Source organism: Carlito syrichta, unplaced genomic scaffold, assembly GCF_000164805.1.
Source record: "Carlito syrichta isolate Samal-C Ts95f unplaced genomic scaffold, Tarsius_syrichta-2.0.1 Scaffold302399, whole genome shotgun sequence".
In the NCBI taxonomy this organism is placed as follows: Eukaryota; Metazoa; Chordata; class Mammalia; order Primates; family Tarsiidae; genus Carlito; species Carlito syrichta.
This window is the reverse complement of record NW_007246495.1, coordinates 138,938-161,765: the sequence shown is the minus strand read 5'-3', so window position 1 is coordinate 161,765 and position 22,828 is coordinate 138,938. Positions and strand designations below refer to the sequence as shown.

The following is a 22,828-nucleotide window of genomic DNA, read 5'->3' as shown; positions in this document are numbered from 1 at the left end:
ACTTGGAAGGCTGAGGCAGAAGGATCGCCGGAGCCCAGCAGGTCGAGGCTGTGGTGGGTGACAGAGTGAGAATCCAACTCAAAAAAAAATAAAATAAAATATATTTTTCAATCTAACGTCTATGAAATTCTTTGCATCTTTCACACAGCACCAGACCCACAGACACTCCCCCAGTGGGCTCAACCTAACATTTTGGAGGACCCACTGGGATTCTGACCTAACAACACCCCTACAAAAAAAGAACTGACACTTTTCAAAGGAAGACATTCAAGTATCAACAAATGTATGAAAAAATGCTTAGCCTCACTAATCATCAGAGAAATGCAAATCAAACTACAAGATAACACTTAGCACCTGTCAGAATGGCCATCATTAGTAAGTTAAAAACCAGCAGGTGTTGACATGGCTACAGGGAACGCTTCAATGCTTCTATACTGTTGGTAGGAGTGTAAGCTGGTTCAACCTTTATGGAAAGCGGTATGGATTTCTCAAAGAACTAGAAATTGAACTTCCATACAATCCAGCAATCCCACTTCTGACAATATACCCAGAGGAACATAAATCGCTCTACCAAAAAGACACCTGCACACACATGTTCACTGCTGTACTATTCACGAGAGCAAAAACATGGAAGCAAACCAGATGCCCATCAAAAGTAGACAGGACCAGGCAACCTCCTTGGGTCCCCTCCCACTGTGGGAACTTTTCTGTCCTCTCAATAAATCTTGCTTTCACAACTTAAAAAAAGTGGACAGGATAAAGAAAATATGGTCCATGCACATGATGGAATACTGTGCAGACATAAAGAACAAAATCATGTCCTTTGTAGAAATATGGATGCAACTGGAGACCATCATTCTACATAAACTATCACAAAAACGATCACTCATAAGTGGGCCCCAATCACAGGTCATATGAGCACAAGGATGGGAACAGCAGACACTGGACACGGCTAGAGGGAGGAGGGATAAGGACCACAACCACACCTGGGTACCAGGTCACTACCAAGGGGCGAGAGAGCCCGCTAGAAGCTCAAACCCCACCTGCACGCAATTTACTTACACAGTGTAAGTCCTCGCATGCACCCAACTCCAAAGTAAAAAAATAATAATAATGTAAGCCAATCAATAAATAACAATTTTTTAAAAAATGCATCGAGGCTGGATGTGGTGGCTCATGACTATCATCCCAGTACTTTGGGAGGCCAAGGCAGGAGGATCTCTTGAGGCCAGGAGTTCAAGACCAGCCTGGGCCATATAGCGACACCCTTCCAGTACGAGAAATTAGCTGGGTGTGGTGGTACATGCCTGCAGTTCCAGCTACCTGGGAGGCTGAGGCAGGAGGATCACAAGGGCCCAGGAGGTCATGGCTGCAGCAAGCCAAGATTGAGTCACTGCACTCCAATCTGGGTGAGAAAGTAAGACCCTGACTCAAAAAAAAAAAGTGTTGGATGACGGAATGCTTGCCTCACTGACTTTCCCTCTTGAGCTTGCCCTAGTCAAAGGAAGGAAAAACAGGCTCTTCTTCTCCCTATCCAGGGGAGGTTGGCCTGTGTGCGGCCTGCTGCTAGGCTGCTGGTCAGGTTCCGTGGTGCCTGCCCCAGCCCAGGTGTGGCTCCTGGTGCTACAGGCAGGGAGGGGAACAAGCCTGGCAGAGATAATCTGGGGTAACTGGGAACTGGCAAGGGGAGGCCCAGCCTCACCCTGGGCCCATGACGTGGGCTTCCAGGGCGATACTGACCTTCATCTGTGCAAGGACCCCCTCTGGAAGGAAGCTGCCTGCCTTTAGCTCTCCAAGGCCTGTGTCCCCATGCCCAGAGGCCGCATGGTTTGGCCCCGGGGCTGCTCCTCACCTGGCCTCCAGCGTCTTCCTACCTCACTCCTCCCTGGGGGTGACACCGCATGGCCTCCACACCGAGGAGCCTCACACCATGTGGCCTCTACACCACGGGCCTAGAGACTGAAATGGGCAGGGATGCCCCCTCTTCCCATGGTCCCTTCAAGTCCTACCGCATGCCTCAAAGGTGGGACAACCCATCCCTTTCAGGCAGGCTGTTCCTCCAGTTGGTCTCCTGATCATAGGAGTCTCCAGAAGCAAGGGGGACACTGGTCATGACAGTCACCAGCAGCCCTGAGCTGAGAAACATACACCCTCCTCACCGCACTTAGCCTGAGGCAGCCTGAAGCCCAGGGTTCCCTGTAGTCTCTGGGGCCCTCTGCCACTCCTGCTGCAGGTGAGAGGACACCCAGAGAAAGGAGAGAAAAGCCCCAACCTAGGACCCTTTGAGACCTGAGACCTTTCCTCCCTGGTCTGTTTCTCATGGAAACTAGGGAGGCTCCTTATAGTAGACCAGTTCTGCTTGGGGGATGGGGGGGAGCTTTTGTACCTGATAGATTGACATTATCATCTCATTTAATTCTCGGTCCAATCCTAAAGGAATACCAAATAAGCATCCCGTTATCCCCATTTCGTAAATTTTAAAAACAGGAATTCTCATGTATCTAATGTGGTTAAGCCTTGGTTGACATCAAAAGATGATTCTCCCTACAGTAGCTGTTGTGGATCAGGACTGCTGAACTGTCCCACTGTATAAATACTAAAATATCACCACCTGGGTGAAGAGGGGAACCACGGAAGGCCAGCCCAAGCCCTACTGGACATTGGGGTGGGGAGGAGGGGACCCTCTGGGAGTCAAGCACTCTTTTCCCTTGTGAGAAGAACCCATCTCCCAGGCCAGTCGGCCCAGACTGACCCTGACATCCAGAACCCACCAGCTGGCTCTGTGCCTGTCACACCACAGAACGCTGGTCTGACCACGAGAACAAGTCCACCAACACTTCAGAATCATTATGATGACACACAACTAAACAATCTGTATTGAGAGCCTTAAAAGAAAGATTACAGTTATTATATTACCCGTCAGAATTTTAAAAGCTAATATTAAAAGCTTCATTTACTTTACATGGGAAAAAAATTCTTGCAAGGACATATCCTTGTTTCCTTCATTGAGAGGATATAGGTTAGTGAAAAACATAAAAGTTAAAAAAAATACTTGCTTCCCACAGAATGAATCATAAGTGGTTACACAGGAATCATTCGTGTAAATCGGCTGCCACACTCTACTGCATATACAGAGACTAAAAGCACACTTTAAACACACTTATTCCATTGTAAAAAGAATTGGATGTCCTTCATGTGGATATGCTATAGGTAACTGACAGCATTAATGTGGCTGTATTCATAGTTGTCAATAAACAGCAATATTCTAAAAATTAGATTTCATAATCATTTACCGCAAACAACCTGTTGTTACTTTTTCCTCTAAATTTAAAAGTTGTTCCTAAGTAGTAATTTATCCCCAAAACACTTCACTTTTTAAAAAGGGCTCTAGCCATCAACCAAAATGGATGCCTATCAGAAAGGGACTGTACTTTAGGGTTTATTAAAAAGAGAGATTCTCCAGTATTTTCCAGAAAAGGAATAACCTGAATTAATGATGACTCCACACCATGAATGCCCTTAAACGTGGTAAAGCCTCAAAAATGCAGGTGCCTAGTCTAAGAGACCATGAATTTATGGCTTCCATATTAGGAATCGCTTCTGCATGGAATAATGCCACAGGTGACCAGGTGGCCAGGCCAGGCTGGGGAGCCCCAAATGCCACGACTCTCCCAGGCTGAGTGCCTCTGATCTCACCGCCAGGGGGCACACTTCCCACACAGGCGCACCTGCAGAGAAGGTTTTGCATGTCACAGAGGAGTGCAGCTAGCCTTGCCATCCCATTTCAGATCAGTGTTGGGGATGGGGGAGGGGAGCAGAGAGGAGGGCGTTTTGGGGCCTCGGTGTGAATCCCCACCATCTCCTGACCACACCCCGTGACGCAGAGCTACCACTTGAAAGGCCTTCCTCTTCCCTCCTGGTGCTAAGGGACTAAAGGCCCTCCCCCTCCTCAACCTACAACCAGGAATAAAAAGGAATTCAGACAAGGACTGCAAGGGTTCTTCCCCCGTGCCACCACGTAGCTATCAATGAAGAGTACAGGAGCTCTTCTCCCTGGGCCACCATGTCACTCACCAAGGAACACAAGAATTCTCCCCCGTGCCACTGTGTCACTGTCACCAAAGAGCATGAGGATTCTTCTCCCTGTGCCATCATTATTGCCACCAAGGATCATGAGGACTCTTCTCCCTGTACCATCGTGTCACTGTCACCAAGGAATGCAAGGGCTCTTCTCCCTGTGCAGCCACCACTGTCACCAAGGCATGTGAGGGCTCTTCCCCCTGTGCCACTGTGTCCTTGTCACCAAGGAGCACGAGGGCTGTTCCCATGTGCCAGTGTCACCAATGAGCGCATGGGCTCTTCTCCCTGTGCCACCATGTCATCATCACCAAGGAGCACAAAGACTCTTCTCCCTGTACCACCATCCCTGTCACCGAGAAGTACAAGGGCTCTCCTCCCTGTGCCATCATGTTGCTGTCACTGAAGAGCATGACCATCACTGTCACCAAGGGGCATGAGGGCTCTTCCCCCTGTGTCACCATGTCAAGGTCACTGAGGATCACAAGGGCTCTTCTCCTATGCCACCCTCACTGCCACCGAGGTGCACAAGGGCTCTTCCCCTGTGCCATCACTGTCACCAAGGTGTATGAGGACTCTTCCCCTGTGCCACTGTCACCAAGGAGCAGGAGGGCTCTTCCCCTGTGCCACCATGTCCTTGTCACCAAAGTATGTGAGGGCTCTTCCCCCTGTGCCAGTGTCACGGTCACTGATGAGCATGAGAGCTCTTCTCCCTGTGCCACAATCATTGTCACCAAGGAGCACAAAGATTCTTCTCCCTGGGTTACCATCCTTGTCACTGAGAAGCACAAGGGCTCTTCTTCCTGTGCCACCATGTCACCATCACCGAGGAGCATGAGGGCTTCTCCCTGTAACACTGTCACCAAGGAGCATGAGGAATCTTCCTTATGTCACCATGTCACTGTCACCGAGGAGCACAAGGGCTCTTCCCCTTGTGCCTCTGTGTCACTGTCATCAAGGAGCACATGGGTTTTTTCCCCTGTGCCACTGTCATTGTCACCAAGGAGCATAAAGACTCTTCTCCCTGTGCCACTATCACTGTCACCAAGGAGTTCAAGGGTTCTTCACCCTGTGCCACTATGTCACTGTCACCGAGGAGCACAAGGGTCTTCCTGAGCCACCAGCACTGTCACCATTCAATGCGCCCTTACCCACCTGGCATCTGCCACACGGGACACAAAGATGAGACCCTGTCCTCACAGCTCACCATAGGAAAAGAGGCCAGTGAAATCCACATTAAAATGACAGCCACAACTCCTCGCCCAGCCAAGCAGGCTCAGCACAGGTTCCAGCCCCGTAGGCCCCCATCCCCACAGCAATGCGTCGGGGTGAGACATTTCCCTTCTCTAAGTCTCCACACCTTCATCAACAACAGGGCAGTGATAATCCTGACAAACAGGGTTACTGTAAGGACTAGAAGACAGAGGCTCTCAGCATAATGCTTGACATGGCAAGGATTTACTGGACCATTGCCATGAACTGTAAAAGAGCTCCGAAAAAACCAGAATTTTCATAGTGGTACAGGGGACTGAGTAAACTGAATGTCTGGTGGTGTCCAGGGCGCTACATTTAAAACTCAATCTTGGGCAGGGCGCAGTAGCTCACACCTGTCATTCCAGCACCTTGGGAGACCAAGGCAGAGGCTCGTTTGCAGCTAGGGGTTCAAGACAGGCCTGGGCAAAACAGTGAGTCCCCATCTCCAAAACAAACAAACAAACAAAAAAACCCACCTAATCTTTAAAAATGACAGAGTGCCTGCCAGAGTAGGGAAGGAAGGGCATTCCAGCAAAGGCCCAGGCTGGAAAGGCATCAGTACTGTAAGGAAGTGGCTCCCAGGAGCCAGAATCAAGGGTCGGCTGGGCGGGGACAGATAAGCAGGGGAGGGAGGACAGCAGGAGCCTGCACTAATCCTGCCAGGAAGGAGTGGAGGAGGGGCCCAATCGGATTTGGTCTGGACCTGTAACTGAAGGGCAGTGCTACCTCTTTGCTTTTCTGCGCAGAAGACTGACTAGAGACAAAGAAGGCAGGAGGCCAGGTGGGAGCAGCTGCATCGCCAGGGGCGAGAGGACAGAAAGGATGTGGGAGCCAGGCTCGGTGGCTCAGCCCGTAATCCCACACCTTGGGAGGCTGAGGTGAGTGGATTGCCTGAGCTCACAGGTTCGAGACCCACCCGGGCAACTTGGTGAGACCTCATCTCTACAATAAATCAAAAATTAGCCTGGCATGGTAGCGCGTGCCTGTAGTTCCAGCTGCTTGGAAGGCTGAGGCGGAAGGATCACCGGAGCCCAGCAGGTCGAGGCTGCGGTGGCCGGAAGTGGCCACTGCACTCCAATCTGGGCGACAGAGTGAGACTCCAACTCAAAAAAGAAAGGCTGTGGAGAGGCCAGGTACAATGGCTCATACCTGTAATCCCAGACCTTTGGGAGGCTAAGGTAAGAAGATTACCGGAGCCCATGGGTTGGAGACCAGCTGGGCAACATAACGAGACCTCATCTCTACAATAAATCAAAAAATTAACCAGACGTACTGGTACATGCCTGCAGTTCCAGCTACTTGGAAGGCTAAGGCGGTAGAATCACCTGAACCCAGGATGTTGAGGCTGTGGTGGCAGTGATTGTGCCACCATATTCTAGTCTGGGTGACAGAGTAAGACTCCAACTCAAAAAAAAAAAAAGTTGCCTTTCAAGATGATACAAGAAGGTCAAGATGAAAATATTTAAATCCATTATTTTCTCCAATTTCCACAAGCAGGATATACTCACAGGCTGCACTGGTTTAGTCTATAAAATTTGTGTCGTGCGACGCAGAGTCTCCACACATACTTTGCTGTTTCCATGTCTTCCTGGCAAACAAAACAGGGACAAAGGAATATGAAAGCTTACATACAGCCCAATCCTTTTAACGCAGAGTTTTCTGAGGACAAGACAACTGGGAGACACAATATGTCAGTCACTCTCAGCACAGCGATTCTTCCATTTTCTAACACCATGCCTGTTGTATGACTGCCACAAGTAGTACTTAAATTATGAAGAAAAAATCTGTTCCAACAGTGTGATTCTGACAGTAAACAGTTACAAAATGACTTTAGGAATTTAAAAATTATAAAAATATTAACTTTTATTCTTGATAGATAAAGACATGTTTAAACAAAACACTTGAATCCATAACTCAATATTTGCCTTTGTCAAGAAAGCAAAAGTAAGTTACTATTACATGGCATTTCTGCAGCTCTATTCATCAATCACTGGGATTGAACCATCTGTGCTTTCTTCTCCCCACCAGGACCCTTAAGTTTAACTCAAGGGTCAGCATGATCAGATAGTGCTTATTCAACAAGATTTACTGAGCAACCGCTTTTTGTCAAATGCCATTTTGCACAATGCTATGCAACTTTGTAACGTTTTATTAAATTATGAAATCTAATCTCGTTAATGTCCTAACACACAGGCATGCAGAAATGCCAACTTACTAGCTTTTAGGGAAAACCTTCCACGCACACCCCGATGCTTACTCACAGTTTGAAACTGGATGGTCTCCTCTTTGCTTGCCAGCTCTAATGCAAAAAAGGACTTGTTGTGGGACATGTTAGCAATGTCATGCCACCTAAGGAATAGCACACAAAAGCAGTGTGAGTGCTCGTGGGGACATCAGGGGATGCGACACGTGATGCTTCCTTAAGCCTGATGCGTTAAGTCAATAGTTGCTCATCATTTTTGAAAGAAAATGGTGGTTTTAATCAGCTAGCATGCCTCTTCTAGGCGAAGTGACAGCAGTTAGTTGCAAGAAGTAAACGTGTACAACATGAGGGAAGAGAGTATATAAAAGATGTCAGATGCATTGTGCTCATTGGCGAGAACCGCTTGATGACCCAAACCCCTAAACTGGCTGGTTGCCACAGCCGCATTTATTCATTCAACAGAACAAAGGGCACTCATTCTTACAATGCCAGAAGTTGCACTAGGTTTCAGGGACACCGAGGTTGGTAAAGTAAAGTGCTGCCCTCAAAGGGGCATAGGGGAAGGGGAAGGACACAGAAGCACGCAAGTCCCAGTAAGTGCTGCAGATCACAGGGTAAAATCAGGCACAGAAAACAAGCAGGTACTCCAACAAGCTTCAGGGTGAAAATCAAGTTCTAATGTCAGGAACTCAGGGAGTGACCCATTCACCAGGGCTTAAGATCCCAGTTTACATGCTCTAATGCCATCATATTCAGCTATTTAATCTCATTACATAACTGTAAAATTTTATAAAAAGTAAAAATGATTACGGGAGAACAAGTGTGACCCCTTTAATTTTCTCCATATTAGATTGATGTACTTAAAATTTGTTCACAAAAATAAAATTAATTGAATAGTGATTCCATATTTCAGCATTAAGCCTAAAGATGATTAGCATCATATTAAATCAGGCAGTTTTTACCCTTCTATCCAGATGGAGGAAGCAGCAGCTGCCTTAGTTGCCAGGTGACCTCTGGCCCCCATGCAGCGCAGGTCATTATCCTCCCCCTGCTGTGACCTGGCATGTGGAAAGGCCTCACAAGTGGATGAACAGGAGAGCAATCACCAAAGGGGAGACTCCAGGCCCAGGGCAGCAAGTTGGAGTGAGGCTCTGCTCTCCAAGCTGTGCATACTCTGGTCATGATCACCATCAGCATTCAGGGCCCAAAGGCAGCCAAGCAAAGGGAGTAAAGGGAGAGATGTCAGCTTAGAGCAGTGGCCCTTAAAAGGAAAAACTAGACCAGGTGCAGTGGCTCATGCCTGTAATCCCAGCACTTTGGGAGGCTGAGGTAGCAGGACTGCTTTGAGTACAGAAGCTTGAGACCAATCAGGGCAACATAGCAAGACCTCTCATCACTACAAAAATTTTTTAAAAATTAGGCAGACATGGTGGTACACACCTGTAGCCCTAGTACATTGGGAGGCTGATATGGGAAGATCGCTTGAGCCCAGGAGTTTGAGACCAGCCAGGTCAACATAGCAAGACCACATCTCTACAAAAAGTAAAAAAGAAAAAAAAAAACCCAACAACTTAGCTGGGCTTAGTGGCACACACCTGTAGTTACAGCTACTCCAGAGGTTGAAAAAATGGCAGGTCAAGGCCACGGTAGCTGTGATCGTGCCATGACAATCCAGCCTAGGTGACAAACCTGAAAATAAGTAATCAAAATGTGCTTAGATGTTGGGATTTTAGAAACCTGATCCATCACTAGGGTCACAAGAAAGCTCTAGGCTTCTCGTAAGAAACAGTCCTGGAAACTGGAGCTCAAGTACAAAACTCATATCAAAACAGATCATGGCCTCCACGTGGCAAAAAAAAAGTCACACAGACTGAAGCATTTTATAAGAGGTCATCATCATAAGCATGATGTTCTGAACACTTGGTTTTTAACAAAGTGGCTTACTGAAAAGGACACTGTATTCCAGTGGTAGCTCATTCTAGAAAGAGAGTGTTTCCACGTTGTAACAAGATCTTGAGACAGACTTGTGAGAAATGTATTATACGTACTAAGAAAGTTATTACCCACAGGAGCCACAGGAAGGGCCAGGGAAGTACCTGAATATTACGGGTGGCCTCCCATTCTTGTGTTTCACGAAGATGCCTTCAAGACATGCCCCCACAGAGAGGTCACTGCCCTGGCTGTCCTGAAAGGAGAAAGGAGAGACCCGCCCGGGGCAGGTACACAGAGCTGCCACTCATTCAGCTCCCTGAACATCCCCAATACAAAATGTTCAGGAGACCCACAGAGGAACTATTTGGAAGAGAAGTCTGAGTGACCTGAATGTATTACCCTGTAAATAAGTGACTGGTCTCCCAATAATGCTATTTCAAGGCCCTTTCAGAGCATGACTGGCAAGTGGGCATGTGTGTTACTATAAAATGTTGGTCACAGGCCGGGCATGGTGGCTCATGTCTGCAATTCCAGCATTTGAGGAAGTGGAGGTGGGAGGATTGCTTGAGGCCAGGAGTTTGAGATGAGCCTGGACAACATAGCGTGACCTTGTTTTTTTGTTTCTTTTTTTGAGTTGGAGTCTCACTCTGTCACCCAGATTGGAGTGCAGTGGCCGCTCCCGGCCACCGCAGCCTCGACCTGCTGGGCTCCAGTGATCCTTCTGCCTCAGCCTTCCAAGTAGCTGGAACTATAGGTGCGTGCAACCATGCCCGGCTAATTTTTGATTTATTGTAGAGATGAGGTCTCGCCAAGTTGCCCAGGTGGGTCCCGAACCCACAGGCTCAGACGATTCACTCACCTCAGCCTCCCAAAGCGCTGGGATTACAGGCTGAGCCACCGAGTCCGGCCTGCATGACCTTGTTTCTACAATAAATAAAAAAACTAGCCAGGTGTGGTAGTGCCTGCAGTCTAAGCTACTAGAGAGCTCAGGTGGAAGGACTGCCTGAGCCCAGGAGGAGGTTGAAGCTGAGGTGAGCCATGATCGTGCCACTGCAATCCAGCCTAGGGGACAGAATGAGACCCCAACTCAAAAAAAAAAAAAAGAAAGACAAAATATTGTTTACAAGGACCTGAGCTTTCAAGCTGCCAGACTGCACATCCATCCTCAGCCTCCACACATCGGGGCATCCACAGGCTTCCTACTATGCTCTCAAGCTGCCGATCTCAGTTGTAAGGGCCCCACTAAGCCCCGCTCCCACCACCCTGCCAAGTCCCTCACCCCTTGCCAAGGCCCCCCTCATCGAGCCCCACCTTGACACACTCACCTTGGCAGGGTAGCTCTCCTCCCCATAGCCGTCCAGTCTCTCCACCTCCTGCATGTACAGCATTTCAGCCTCCGGAGCTGTGAGCCCTCTGCAACCCAAGACACATGTTGAGGTATTCGTCTACAGAGCTAAAACTGCTCTAAAATAGAGCTACGTGTCACTTTGGCATGAGACATGATGAAGTTGTAAAATTTCTTAGCATCTGTCATTGGTGACACCAATTCATCATGGTTTCCTGAAATCTAACCGCAACCGTATGCAGCGCACTGTGCTCAACACCGAGCAGGTACCATGTACAATCCTGCCTTGGTATTTCAGACGGTGAGGGGGAAGGCGGAGGGCAAAATAACCCCCCACCATTTAACTATACACTGCCTATTTCCAGTTTCAAAAAGCATGTATTTATACTACTCCCACGTTGTAGTGCTCACTATTACCTGTATTTCTGATGCAGTAAGGCCACTTTTTGTGTTGCTTCTTCCAATACTTTTTCATCTTGTAACCACCCCTGAAGAAAACACACAGCAGTAATTACACCAGAATTCACCCAAATTTCCTAGGAGGAATCATTGCTCCTGAGGGTCACTTATGCTTGTCACTTTCAGGCAAGATGATGGCTATTATGATCAACATGTGGGAGCATTGCTTACACACATAATCATTATCTGCCTAAGGAATTACATAGCTTCTGTTCAGAAGCCAAAAAACGCACCCTGCCTCTCTGTTCGTTCCAGAGAAAGTTTCAGCTAAGTGACTGCAGGTTGGTGGCACTAGTCAGCCAGTTCAGAGACTGGTGACATGGCACCATCTGTGCATCCTCTGTCTGGAATGCGGACACTTGGAAGAGGAGCACACCTCCAACACAGTGTTGTTCCAACACAGTTTCTTGTCGCTTCCATCAGGAATGACATCAAAAGCAGGTGGTGATGTCTTTTCTGTCATCTACTTTTTTCATTGCTAATAAGAAGCCAAAATCATTTTTTTTTTTTTTTTTTGAGTCGGAGTCTCACCCTGTCACCCAGCAAGAGTGCAGTGGCACACTGCCACCACAGCCTTGACCTGCTGGGCTCAGGTGGTCCTCAGCCTCAGCCTTCCAAATAGCTGGAACTATAGGCATGTGCCACCATGCTCAGCTAATATTTTGATTTATTGTAGAGATGAGGTCTCATCATGTTGCCCAGGTTGGTCTCAAAAACACGGGCTCAGGCAATCCTCTTGCCTCAGCCTCCCAAAGTGCTGGGATTACAGGTATGAGCCACCACACCCAGCTCCAAATTCACTTCAACACAACTTTGTGAGCTTTCAAGCCTTCAGTGAAAAAAGCACAGCTCCACAGGGTTCCTCAGAAGCTGAAACAAAATCTTTCTCTTTAGACTCACATCCAAATACAGAAAGAATTTCTCTGGCCACAGCGCGGTTATGACAGACCTTTCAGTTTTAAGAAGAAGACCACAGTGAAAGCACTCCCACTTGAGGTGTTTATAACAGGAAGCTGGCATTCTTTTGTGCTATTCCTGATGAAGAAAGCTATCACATGCACTGCATTTGAGGGATTATTCAGGGTATGGGAGCAAACTGTTTCTTGAAAGGCTCAATGTCAAAAGAAGACTTACCACAGGAAGCAAGGCAAATTTCTGGAGAAAGTCCTGGGATTCATATTGATCAAAATCACCAAAGTCAGCTGTACAAAATGACAAATATTCACATTAGTTATATTTAATTTGCATTTCAAAACATGCACAGCAAAATTCAAAATGCAGAATATAGATGGTGTGCTGATAATTCAGAAGTCAAATTTGTCTTACAACTAAGTATTTTTAAAGTATCTTTTTAAAATATCAACTGGGGAGTCCGGGAGGGGAAAAATATCAGTTGGGTAAATCCATATGTCTTGACTTGGAAAAATTCCTGTGAATTAAGTAAAAAAACAAGTTACAGGTCAGGTGCAGTGGCTCACATCTGTAATCCCAGCACTTCGGGAGGCCAAAGTGAGAGGATTCGAGGCCAGCCTAGGCAACTTGGCAAGACCTCGTCTCTACAATAAGTCAAAAAATTATCCTGGCATGGTAGCACATGACTATAGTTCCAGCTACTTGGAAGGCTGGGGCGGAAGGATCACCTAAGTCCAGGAGGTCAAGGCTGTGGTAGCCATGAGCATGCCACTGCACTTCAGCCAGGGTGACAGAGTGAGACCATATTACAAACTGCATTTAATAAGGTCTCATTTTTGTAGTTAAAAAACAAGCAAAGCCTACCCTGTAATCATGCAAGCTTGCTTACGTGCAAAAAAAAATACACACTGTTGACAGTAGTGATTACCTCTGGGGAATGGAATTAGATCATTTAACCATGTTACAGCAAGATGTTGTTTTGAAATTTTTAATTGTTAACAAAAAAATGACAGTTCAGTAAAATGCTTATGAAAAGGTGATTCTTGCCAAGTGTGGTAGCTCCCACCTGTAATCCCAGCACTCTGAAAGGCTGAGGTGGGAGGATCACCTGAGCCTAGGAGGTTGAGTCTGCAGTGAGCAGTGATAGTGCCACTGCAACTCCAGCCTGGGTGACAGAGTAAGATGCCAACTTGAAGGAGTCAATGAGTGAATGAATCAATGAATGAATGAGTGAATATGAATGAATGAATAAATAGATAGATAAATGCTTTTAAAATATATACAGTTATGTGTCACTTTAATGATGGAGCTATGCATCATTGGGTGGTTCCATCCTTGTGCACCTCACATCACAGAGTGCACCTACTCTACTAGATCCATCCTACAACACACCTAGTGGTCTAGCCCACTGCTCCTAGGCTACAAACCTGTACAGCATGTTCCTATACTGAATACCACAGGCAACTGCAACACGATAGTAAGCATTTGTGTATCTAAACATATCTCAACATAGAAAGGCACAGTAAAAGTACAATATTATAATCTCAGGGGACCCATTGTCTATGCTGTCCATCGAACTCCAAAATGTCGTTATGTGGCGTGTGACTGAATTTGTGTGTGTATGTAGACACACATATTTGTATATACATACACATAACTCTAGCTATTGGACTGTTTGCTCTGTCGATATATAATAATGTGATCAATTTCAGAAGTCTTTTATTTTATTGAAGTAATCCAAATTCATTTTCCCAAAAGGAAGGTCGTTTAGATAACATGATAATGTTTCACTCATGAATTAACACCACTATAGAAAGTCAATTACTTTAAAAATCCCTTGCTGTTTTTGCTAAAACATTTTAACCTGATAGAACTATTTCATGATTAATTCTCTTATTTACCTTGCACAGCCAAGCCTGCCAGTTTAATTGCTTGTTCTAAGGTACAAGGAACGTTTCCCTCCAGGATATCTTTCTTCAGTTGTAAATAATACTGATATCTGTTAAAAAAAAAAAATGTCAATTTCATAAGGTTAATATCAACATCATCTCCAGTGAAGACACACTCCTGGACCAAATGAACTTGACCTTCCATAGACATTTTTTTATGGCCTTAGACTCCTAAGAGAGCTGATTCTGCCCTAGCTTGTTCATTGCCGACTTTTTATATTAAAGCTCAGCTGAAAATTTCCTTTTAAATGATATACTAGGAAAAACTGGTCATGTTTGCACACAGATGAACTTCTTTTTGTCACATAATGAGTAACAAGACTCATGTTTCTTCTTTTGCTTTGACTGCCACGAGGCTGAGAGATAAAATCGAGGCAAAGCCACCATCATTACTGTCCCTCAATTGCCCTCTCAACTACTTTCTCCACTGTTTAATGACAGCCACCTTTTACTGATGAGGAGGTGGGAGCTCAGAGATTAAGCAATATGCTCAATCCCACAGACCTTAGCTGAGCTGGAGTTTGGACTCAGGTCTGAATGACCCCAAAGCTCAGGTTCTTAACTGCTACAAATCTCCAATTATAGATTTTTCTAGTATTTTTAACTGTTTAGCATTTTTCTACCAGAGCCTGTAGCACACAGGGGTTGAGAGCAAGGACTTGGGAGCCAGACTATGTGAGTTAAAGCCTTGTTCCAGTACCCACAAGCACTGTGATCTTGCGCAAGGCCTGTAACCTGTTTATGTGTCTTAGTTTCCTAAAAAATGGATGATGCAGAGGTGGACACCACTATACCCAACTCATTGTTTTGATTTATTGTAGAGACAAGATCTCACTATGTTACTCAGGCTGGTCTTAAACTTCTGGGCTCAAATGATCCTCCCACCTTGGCCTCCCAAAGTGCTGGACTTACAGGCATGAGCCCCTGCACCCAGGCTTATTCACATTTAAATGGGTCTATTGTCTGTTATTTTTTAAATTTTCTTTAGTTCACTATGTAATATTGGTTGACTGTTTTCTGCTGCTTTATGGCCACATTTTTCTGAGAAGTCTCTACTTTTTGAAGATATGTCATCCAGATGGTTGGTCTCCCCCTTTATTTTTTAAAAATAACTCTGAGTGGGTCTTTATAACTGAGTGGGTCAGTTGAGATACAACTGACATTGAATAAACTGCTCAAATTTGGCCTGGCACAGTGGCTCATGCCTGTAATCCCAGGACTTTGGGAGGCTGAGGCTAAAGGATTGCTTGAATTCAGGAGTTCAAGATCTGCCTGGGCAACATAGCGAGATTCTGTTTCAAAAAGATGAATTTTTTTAAAAAGCTGGCTGGGATTGGTGGCTCAGCCTGTAATCCCAGCACTTTGGGAGGCTGAGGGCAGTGGATTGCCTGAGCCCACGGGTTCGAGACCAGCCTTGGCAACTTGGTGAGACCTCGTCTCTACAATAAAAATAAAAAATGAGCCAGGTGTGGTAGCACGCGCCTATAGTTCCGGCTACTGGGAAGGCTGAGGCAGAAAGATCGCCGGAGCCCAGCAGGTCGACGCCAGAGTGGCTGTGAGCTTGCCACTGCACTCCAGCCTGGGCAACAGAGTGAGACTCCAACTCAAAAAAAAAAAACCAAAAGAACAAAACTGCTCAAACTTCAAGTGTACAATTTTGACACATGAATCTATCCATGAAATCATCACCATAAGGAACACACTGATTACCTACAAAAGGTTCCTGGTACCCTCCTCCTCTTTCTCTCCTACCCTCCCCTTCCTAGGAAGCCCCTGGTCTGCTTTCTGATGCTGTGGATGTGACAGCTAGTACTTCTCCAGAGCCCCTGGACTATGAGGCCACCTGGTAAAAGGCAAGAACAGTTCAAGGGTGGTAAACAGGAGGAGAGAAAGAATCAGGTCCTGGAAGATGCTGAGGTGCTCTTACACAAGTCCAACTGACTGACCTCTAACCTTTTCTTACAGACAGCCATGATATTTAGGGTTTGTTGTTACATGTAGCTCTACTTAATCCTCACTGGATACAACTTCTCTACCAGGTTCTGCTGTACTCAACCAAGGAGCAATCCTACTGATGGGATTGAACAGGCCCATTCCCTCTCGATCTGGCTAACGCCTTTGTTCAGGTCCATATTCTAGACTAATGTCTTGATTGTGGCACAGACATTCTCACTGGTCTCCTGCCTAGAGTCTACCTTCCATGATGGGTGATCTTCATACAGCGTACATTGGATCTTTTCATTCCATTAAAATCCGAAATGTCTTCCTCATTGTACCATGACTTTATGACTGATGCTTATTTTTAAACCTCACCTCTCCTCTCTAGGTAATACATGAAACTCCCTGAAAACATGTCATTTTCATGATCTTCCCCTGCCTTTTACAAGTTATTCTCTCCAGAAAATTCCTTCTAAAGTCAATCAAACATTTAACTCCTTCACTTTTCCTGTTCAACCTTGCCCTGCCTCTAGGAATCTAGAGCTTTAATTAAAGCATTTATTATCACGGGATTCTGTAACTACGTGTTTATAAAAGCGCCAGTCCCACCAGACAGCAAGCAACTCCCCAGGGTAGGACCAAGCATGATCCCTGGCACATTTGCCACCCATTCCAACCCACGTCAGTCTTCAATCCTATCATGTCTTCAGTAAATATCTTCATGAGTTAGAGTAATCAGCTCAGGATTTTTCCTTCTGGCTTCCTATTCTCTGATAGTTCCATCTCAGACTTGTCCTCCAGTGTATTCACATCTGTCTCTACCACCTGGTCCCTATCTTTGCTTTTCCATCCTTCTCTAAGGATTAACAGACCACTCACACAGCAGCCCACAAGCATGGGAAGTACCAGGTCCTTCCTATCTGCAGGGCACTGTGTTAATATCACAAGAAAAGTTAAGTTGGTGAAAACGTGGGTTTAAAATCTGGGAAAATGATAAGATATGTCCGTAAATAATCACAAGAGGCTGCAACAAGTGCCATGTTAACACAAGTGCAGCTCGATTCTAGGACAGTCTGGAGAAGGCGAAACTCATTCCAGCCCTGGACCACAGATGCTTTGTGGAACAGGTGCCTTCTAAACCACAGCTCAGAGAATGAACAGGATACCAGCACATAAACATGAGAGAAAGACCGAGAAAGGAAAAGGCATGTGGCGTGTTCAGGGCCTTGGAAGTGGTCCAGCTTGGCTCAGATGTAACATTAACAGGGTTAAAAAAGCCAAGGAGGTGGTGGGAGATTTCAGAAAGCTCTGAAGACAGGCTCAGGAATTGAAACTTGATTCCATTGTCTTTTGTTGTGTTTGTCTCACTTAGTTCTTTTATTCTGCTCCTTAATATCTTCTTTCTCCCCCCAGCTCTGCCCCTGTTTAAAGAGCACTACTGGCTAAAAACTCCTGATCTTCACATCCTCCCTCTCCTTCTCTGCACTCCCCCTCCTCCACCTTCTCCCTCCCACCAGTCCACAGAATATAGCTAGTGTCAGAGAATTCTAAGAACCTTTTAGCACATTTCCTTGCAGAATGAACAGATATTGCGACTAATTTTTTTTATCTCTTTTGTCATTTCCTTTTTAGAAAGGATCCGAAACAAAGCCACAAAAACAATAAAGGTGGCATCATCATACTCAGTGATCTATCACAGAAACAAAGAACAGAGTACCACATGTTCTCACTCATAAGCAGACCCTGAACATTTACCATAATACTATAAGGAAGGGATTGGCAATAGTGTGATACTGCTGGGGTTAGGGGAGGGCACACAACATCAATAAGGGTACCTGATCTCAAATCAGGCAAAGTGGGACCAAAGGGATGCCCAAACTTAACTTGTATGATGATCACTTGTATCCCTAATCCTGAACTGTACCCCACATCTTTATTTTTTTATTTTTATTTTTGGAGTTGGAGTCTCACTCTGTCGCCCAGACTGGAGTGCAGTGGCCACTCCCGGCCACCGCAGCCTCGACCTGCTGGGCTCAGGCGATCCTACTGCCTCAGCCTTCCAAGTAGCTGGAATTACAGGCATGCGCTCCCACGCCCGGCTGATTTTTTTTTTTGATATATTGTAGAGATGAGGTCTCGCTGCCCAGGTGGGTCTCGAACCCGCGGGCTCAGGCAATCCACTCACCTCAGCCTCCCAAAGGCACGGGATGACAGGCTGAGCCACCGAGCCCAGCTTACATCTTTAAAATAAAATTTAAAAATGAAGGTGACATCAGTAGAAGCAGAGTTCACAGCAGGGTCAAGACATCACTTTTCCCTTTTATGATTCCTTTGTGCCTGGTGAACCCATAACTCATTTGGTATGCAGCAAAACACCCCAACATGCCCATGACAGACCCTCATTGTGATTCGACAGCTGGAGATATACATGGGAAGGCAAGGCTCAGAGCATATGACTTCTCACCTGGTAATCTCCTGCTGCAGCTGTGACACAGACGGCACATAGAACACCACGCCGAAATACACGGTGGGCTCCGACGCGTGTTTATCCAGCTGCTTCTTCAAAGGTTTTTCCAGATCCACCCACCGGCGCTGATTCTGCTTGTTGTAGTACCAGAGGCTGAAGTAAGTGACCTGGAAAGACAGAAGGTCACTGAAGGAGGTGGTGACATTTGGAAGTATGTCAATGACTTCAAGTACACAAATCCATGAAGGGGACCCAGTGACAGCAGTCTCCTGTGGCCTCTCTTCTGAGACAAGAGCATGAGCAAAGGAGGAAACAGGCGAGATCCAACTCTATCTAGATTCTCAGATTCAGGACACAGGCAGAAAGTCAATCCATGTGCACATCATTTCTAGAACTCTGCACACACACAAAATGCATTCATGGTCTAGACATCAAGAATAGAAGCCAGTTGCAGTGGCTCACACCTGTCATTCCAGCACTTTGGGAGGCCAAAGCAGGAAGAATGCCTGAGCCTAGGGGCTCAAGATCAGTCTGGGTAACTTGGCAAGACCTGGTCTCTACAATAAAGTAAACAATTAGCCAGGCATGGTGACATGCACCTATAGTTCCAGCTACTTGGAAAGCTGAGGCAGAAGAATCACCTGACCACAGCAGATCGAGGCTGTGGCATCCATAATCATGCCACTGCACTCCAGCCTAGGTCACAGAATGAGAATCTGGCTCAAAAATAAAGAAAAAGAAAAAAGGAAAAGACATCAGAATGTGCTACTCAATTTTATATGCAGGCATTAACAACAAAAGAAAAAATTACTGAAAATATTATGCTGGCCAGGCTCAGTGGCTCAGCCTGTAATCCCAGCACTTTGGGAGGCCGAGGTGAGTGGACTGCCTGAGCCCGCGGGCTCAAGACCCACCTGGGCAACTTGGCGAGACCTCATCTCTACAATAAATCAAAAATTAGCTGGGTGTGCTAGCACGCGCCTGTAGTTCCAGCTACTTGGAAGGCTGAGGCGGAAGGATTGCCGGAGCCCAGCAGGTCGAGGCTGTGGTGGCCAGGAGCGGCCACTGCACTCCAGTCTGGGCGACAGAGTGAGACTCCAACTCAAAAAGAAAAAAAAAAAGAAAAGAAAATATTATGCTTAGTTTTTCAATCACCAAAGCACTAATTTAATCATAATTAATACTTTAAAATAAGCGTAACTTGGGTTCTACCCAGTGGAATTCTGACTAAATAGTGTTGAACCAACTTATTATTGCTCTCAATTTTGGCTTCTATAAATAAATTATTTCATGTAAATATGATAAATTAGCCCAGATGCAATTGCAATGCTACTTTTCCTCCAAAATTTCATTAGACACAAATTTAAAGCAACTGTATGGTGGGAATGTAAGCTGGTTTGAACTTTGTGGGATTTCTCAAAGAACTAATGAAGGAACTACAATACAACCCAGCAATCCCGCTTCTGGGAATAGATCCAGAGGAACATAAATCACTCCATCAAAAAGACACTTGCACATGCATGTTCACTGCAGCACTAATCTCAACTGCAAAACGTGGAAGCAACCCAGATGCCTATCGAAAAGTGGGCATAAAGAAAATGCAGCCGGGCTCGGTGGCTCAGCCTGTAATCCCACACTTTGGGAGGCTGAGGTGAGTGGATTGCAGAAGCCCAAGGGTTCGAGACCCGCCTGGGCAACTTGGCGAGACCTCATCTCTACAATAAATCAAAAACTAGCCGGGCGTGGTAGCACGTGCCAGTAGTTCCAGCTACTTGGAAGGCTGAGGCGAAAGGATCGCTGGAGCACAGCAGGTCGAGGCTGCGGTGGCCAGGAGCATGCCACTGCACTCCAGTCTGGGCGACAGAGTGAGACTTCAACTCAAAAAAAAAAAAAAAAAGAAACTGCGGTACATCTACACAATGGAATATTATGCAGCCATAAGGAAGAACAAAGTCATGACATACACAGCAACTTGGAAGCAGCTGGAGACCATCATATGAAGTGAACTATCACAGAAACAAAGAACTGAACACCACATGTGCTCTCTCATAAGTAGGCCCTGATCACTGGTCACACGAGCACAAGGGAGGGATCAACAGATGGTGGACACTGCAGGGGGGGAGGGGAGGAAGGGTAAGGGCCACAACCATACCCCGGGTGCCAGGTCCACCACCAGGGGGCAAGTGGGCTCTCTAGACACCCAAACCTCATCTGCACGCAATTTACTTATATGTAGCAAATCATCACATGAACCCAACTCTAAAATGATAAAAAAGAAAAAATAAATAAAGCAACTATAATGTTGTGGCGGTGAACCTGCCCCCACACAGACACACACACACGAGATAAGCTACAGCTAACACAGTAAAATAACATAAGTATATTCCTCAGAGGTTTTAAAAATGCCCGATGTATGATCCTTTAGATTCCACTTGCTGTGTGATGAAACCGAGAAGGTAAGTCAACAGCAGCCCGAGTCCTGTTCACCTTGGAAGGGCACTGATGCACTTATAAGTTGAATCACAGTCTGAAGCCACTGCCAATACTTACACCTCAAAATCCATTTCCAGATCAAGGCAATGGCAGTTTCAGGCTCTCAAGCAACTCGAGCCGATGGAACTTTGAGTCAAAGTCTCACTCGACACTACACTGGAGTGCGGTGGCATTCTCATGGCTACCACATCCCTAACCTGCTGGGTTCAGGCAATCCTCTGGCCTCAGCCTTCCAAATAGCTGGAACCACAGGCACGTACTACCACGCCTGACTAATATTTTATCAGAGAGACGAGGTCTGGCTATGTTGCCTAGGCTGATCTCAAACTCCTAGGCTCAGGCAATCCTCTTGCCTCGACTTCCCAAAGTGCTGGAACTACAGGAGTGAGCCACCACACCCAACAGGAACTTCATTTTTTTAAATGTTCAATTTTAATTGACTTAAGCAGCTGCAAGTATCTGGTGGCTATTGTACTGGGTAGCATAGTTTTAGAGCAACTGTTAAACAGAGAAATATCACTCAGGACTTTTCTTTGACCTGTAATCTGTATTCAAACAAAACTTTATTTATTTTTGAGTCAGAGTCTCACTCTGTGCCCAGGCTGGAGTGCTATAGCATGCTCACAGTTACTGCCACCTCAATCTGCTGGGCTCAGGCGATCCTTCCGCCTCAACCTCCCAAGTAGCTGGAATTACAGGCATGCACCACCACACCCAGTTTATTTTTTGATTTATTGTAGAGACGAGGTCTCACCATGCTGCCCAGGCTGGTCTTGAACTTGTGGGCTCAGGCAATCCTCTCACCTCAGCCTCCCAAAGTGCTGAGATTACAGGCATGAACCACTGTGCCCGGCCCAAACAAAATTTTCATTTGCAAGGAAAAAGATTATACAAACCCACTCTGCCCTCGATATTCATTTTATCTTACAATTTTTTACACAGGAAGAATAATACCTCTAAGATGGGATTGCCAGGCATGGTGGCTCATGCCTGTAATTCTAGCACTCTGAGAGACTGTGGTGGGAAGATTGCCTGAGTCCAGGAGTTCAAGACCAGCCTGGGCAACTTGGCAAGACCCTGTCTCTACAATAAACCAAAAAATTAGCTGGGCATGGTGACATGCACCTATAGTTCTTGATACTTGGAAGGCTAAGGCAGAAGAATCACCTGAGCCCAGCAGGTCAAGGCTGCAGTGGCCATGATCATGCCACTGCACTCCAGCCTGGGACACAGAGTGAGACTCTGACTCAAAAAATAAATTAATCCATTAATTTAATTAAATGAAAAGGTATAATTCTATCATATAAATTCCATGAGAAGGAAGAATCCACCCATTGGCCCTTCATATCCACCCACGTCTAGAATTCTGCGGGAATTCAGTAAATCTTGTTGGATGAACATTCTCTTGCCTCTTAGTTCCCACCAGAGTCATCACATATGAATGGAAAACTTTGAACATTTATTAGGTACCACGCTCTGTTCCAAGAATAGAGAGATGTGTAAATTGAATCACTGCCACTAATTAGGAAGTATGTGTTGTTATCTGTGTGAAACCCTAAAGCCAGCATTCCTCCAAGTTCTGTCCCTGGACAACCTGAGAGCTGCTTGGGCACTACAGAGCTTTCAAACTCCTCAGTAATTGTTTGCCCATTAATGTCTGAAAACTGCTGTGCTCTGCCACCCTGTCCCTCCAAAGCTATGCAGGGGAAAGTTACATAAGACGATCCATCTTTGAAAAGCTGCATAAACATCAAATTTTTGAAAATTCAATCGTACTTTAAATACCTGAAAATTCAAGT

At 46.0% G+C, this 22,828-nt stretch overlaps 1 protein-coding gene across 1 annotated transcript in view; it reads right to left on the bottom strand.

Moving 5' to 3' along the window:
• PTPN21 (protein tyrosine phosphatase, non-receptor type 21) overlaps nt 1–22,828 on the bottom strand; it is a 68,768-nt gene that overhangs the window by 21,189 nt on the left and 24,751 nt on the right. The window contains exons 2-9 of the mRNA XM_021711604.1: nt 18,534–18,703; nt 14,084–14,181; nt 12,405–12,472; nt 11,229–11,299; nt 10,792–10,879; nt 9,631–9,719; nt 7,593–7,680; nt 6,840–6,919 (exon numbers count right to left, since the gene is read on the bottom strand). Of these exons, the coding sequence (XP_021567279.1) occupies nt 6,840–6,919; nt 7,593–7,680; nt 9,631–9,719; nt 10,792–10,879; nt 11,229–11,299; nt 12,405–12,472; nt 14,084–14,181; nt 18,534–18,703 (752 nt within the window). The remainder of the gene's footprint in view (nt 1–6,839; nt 6,920–7,592; nt 7,681–9,630; nt 9,720–10,791; nt 10,880–11,228; nt 11,300–12,404; nt 12,473–14,083; nt 14,182–18,533; nt 18,704–22,828) is intronic.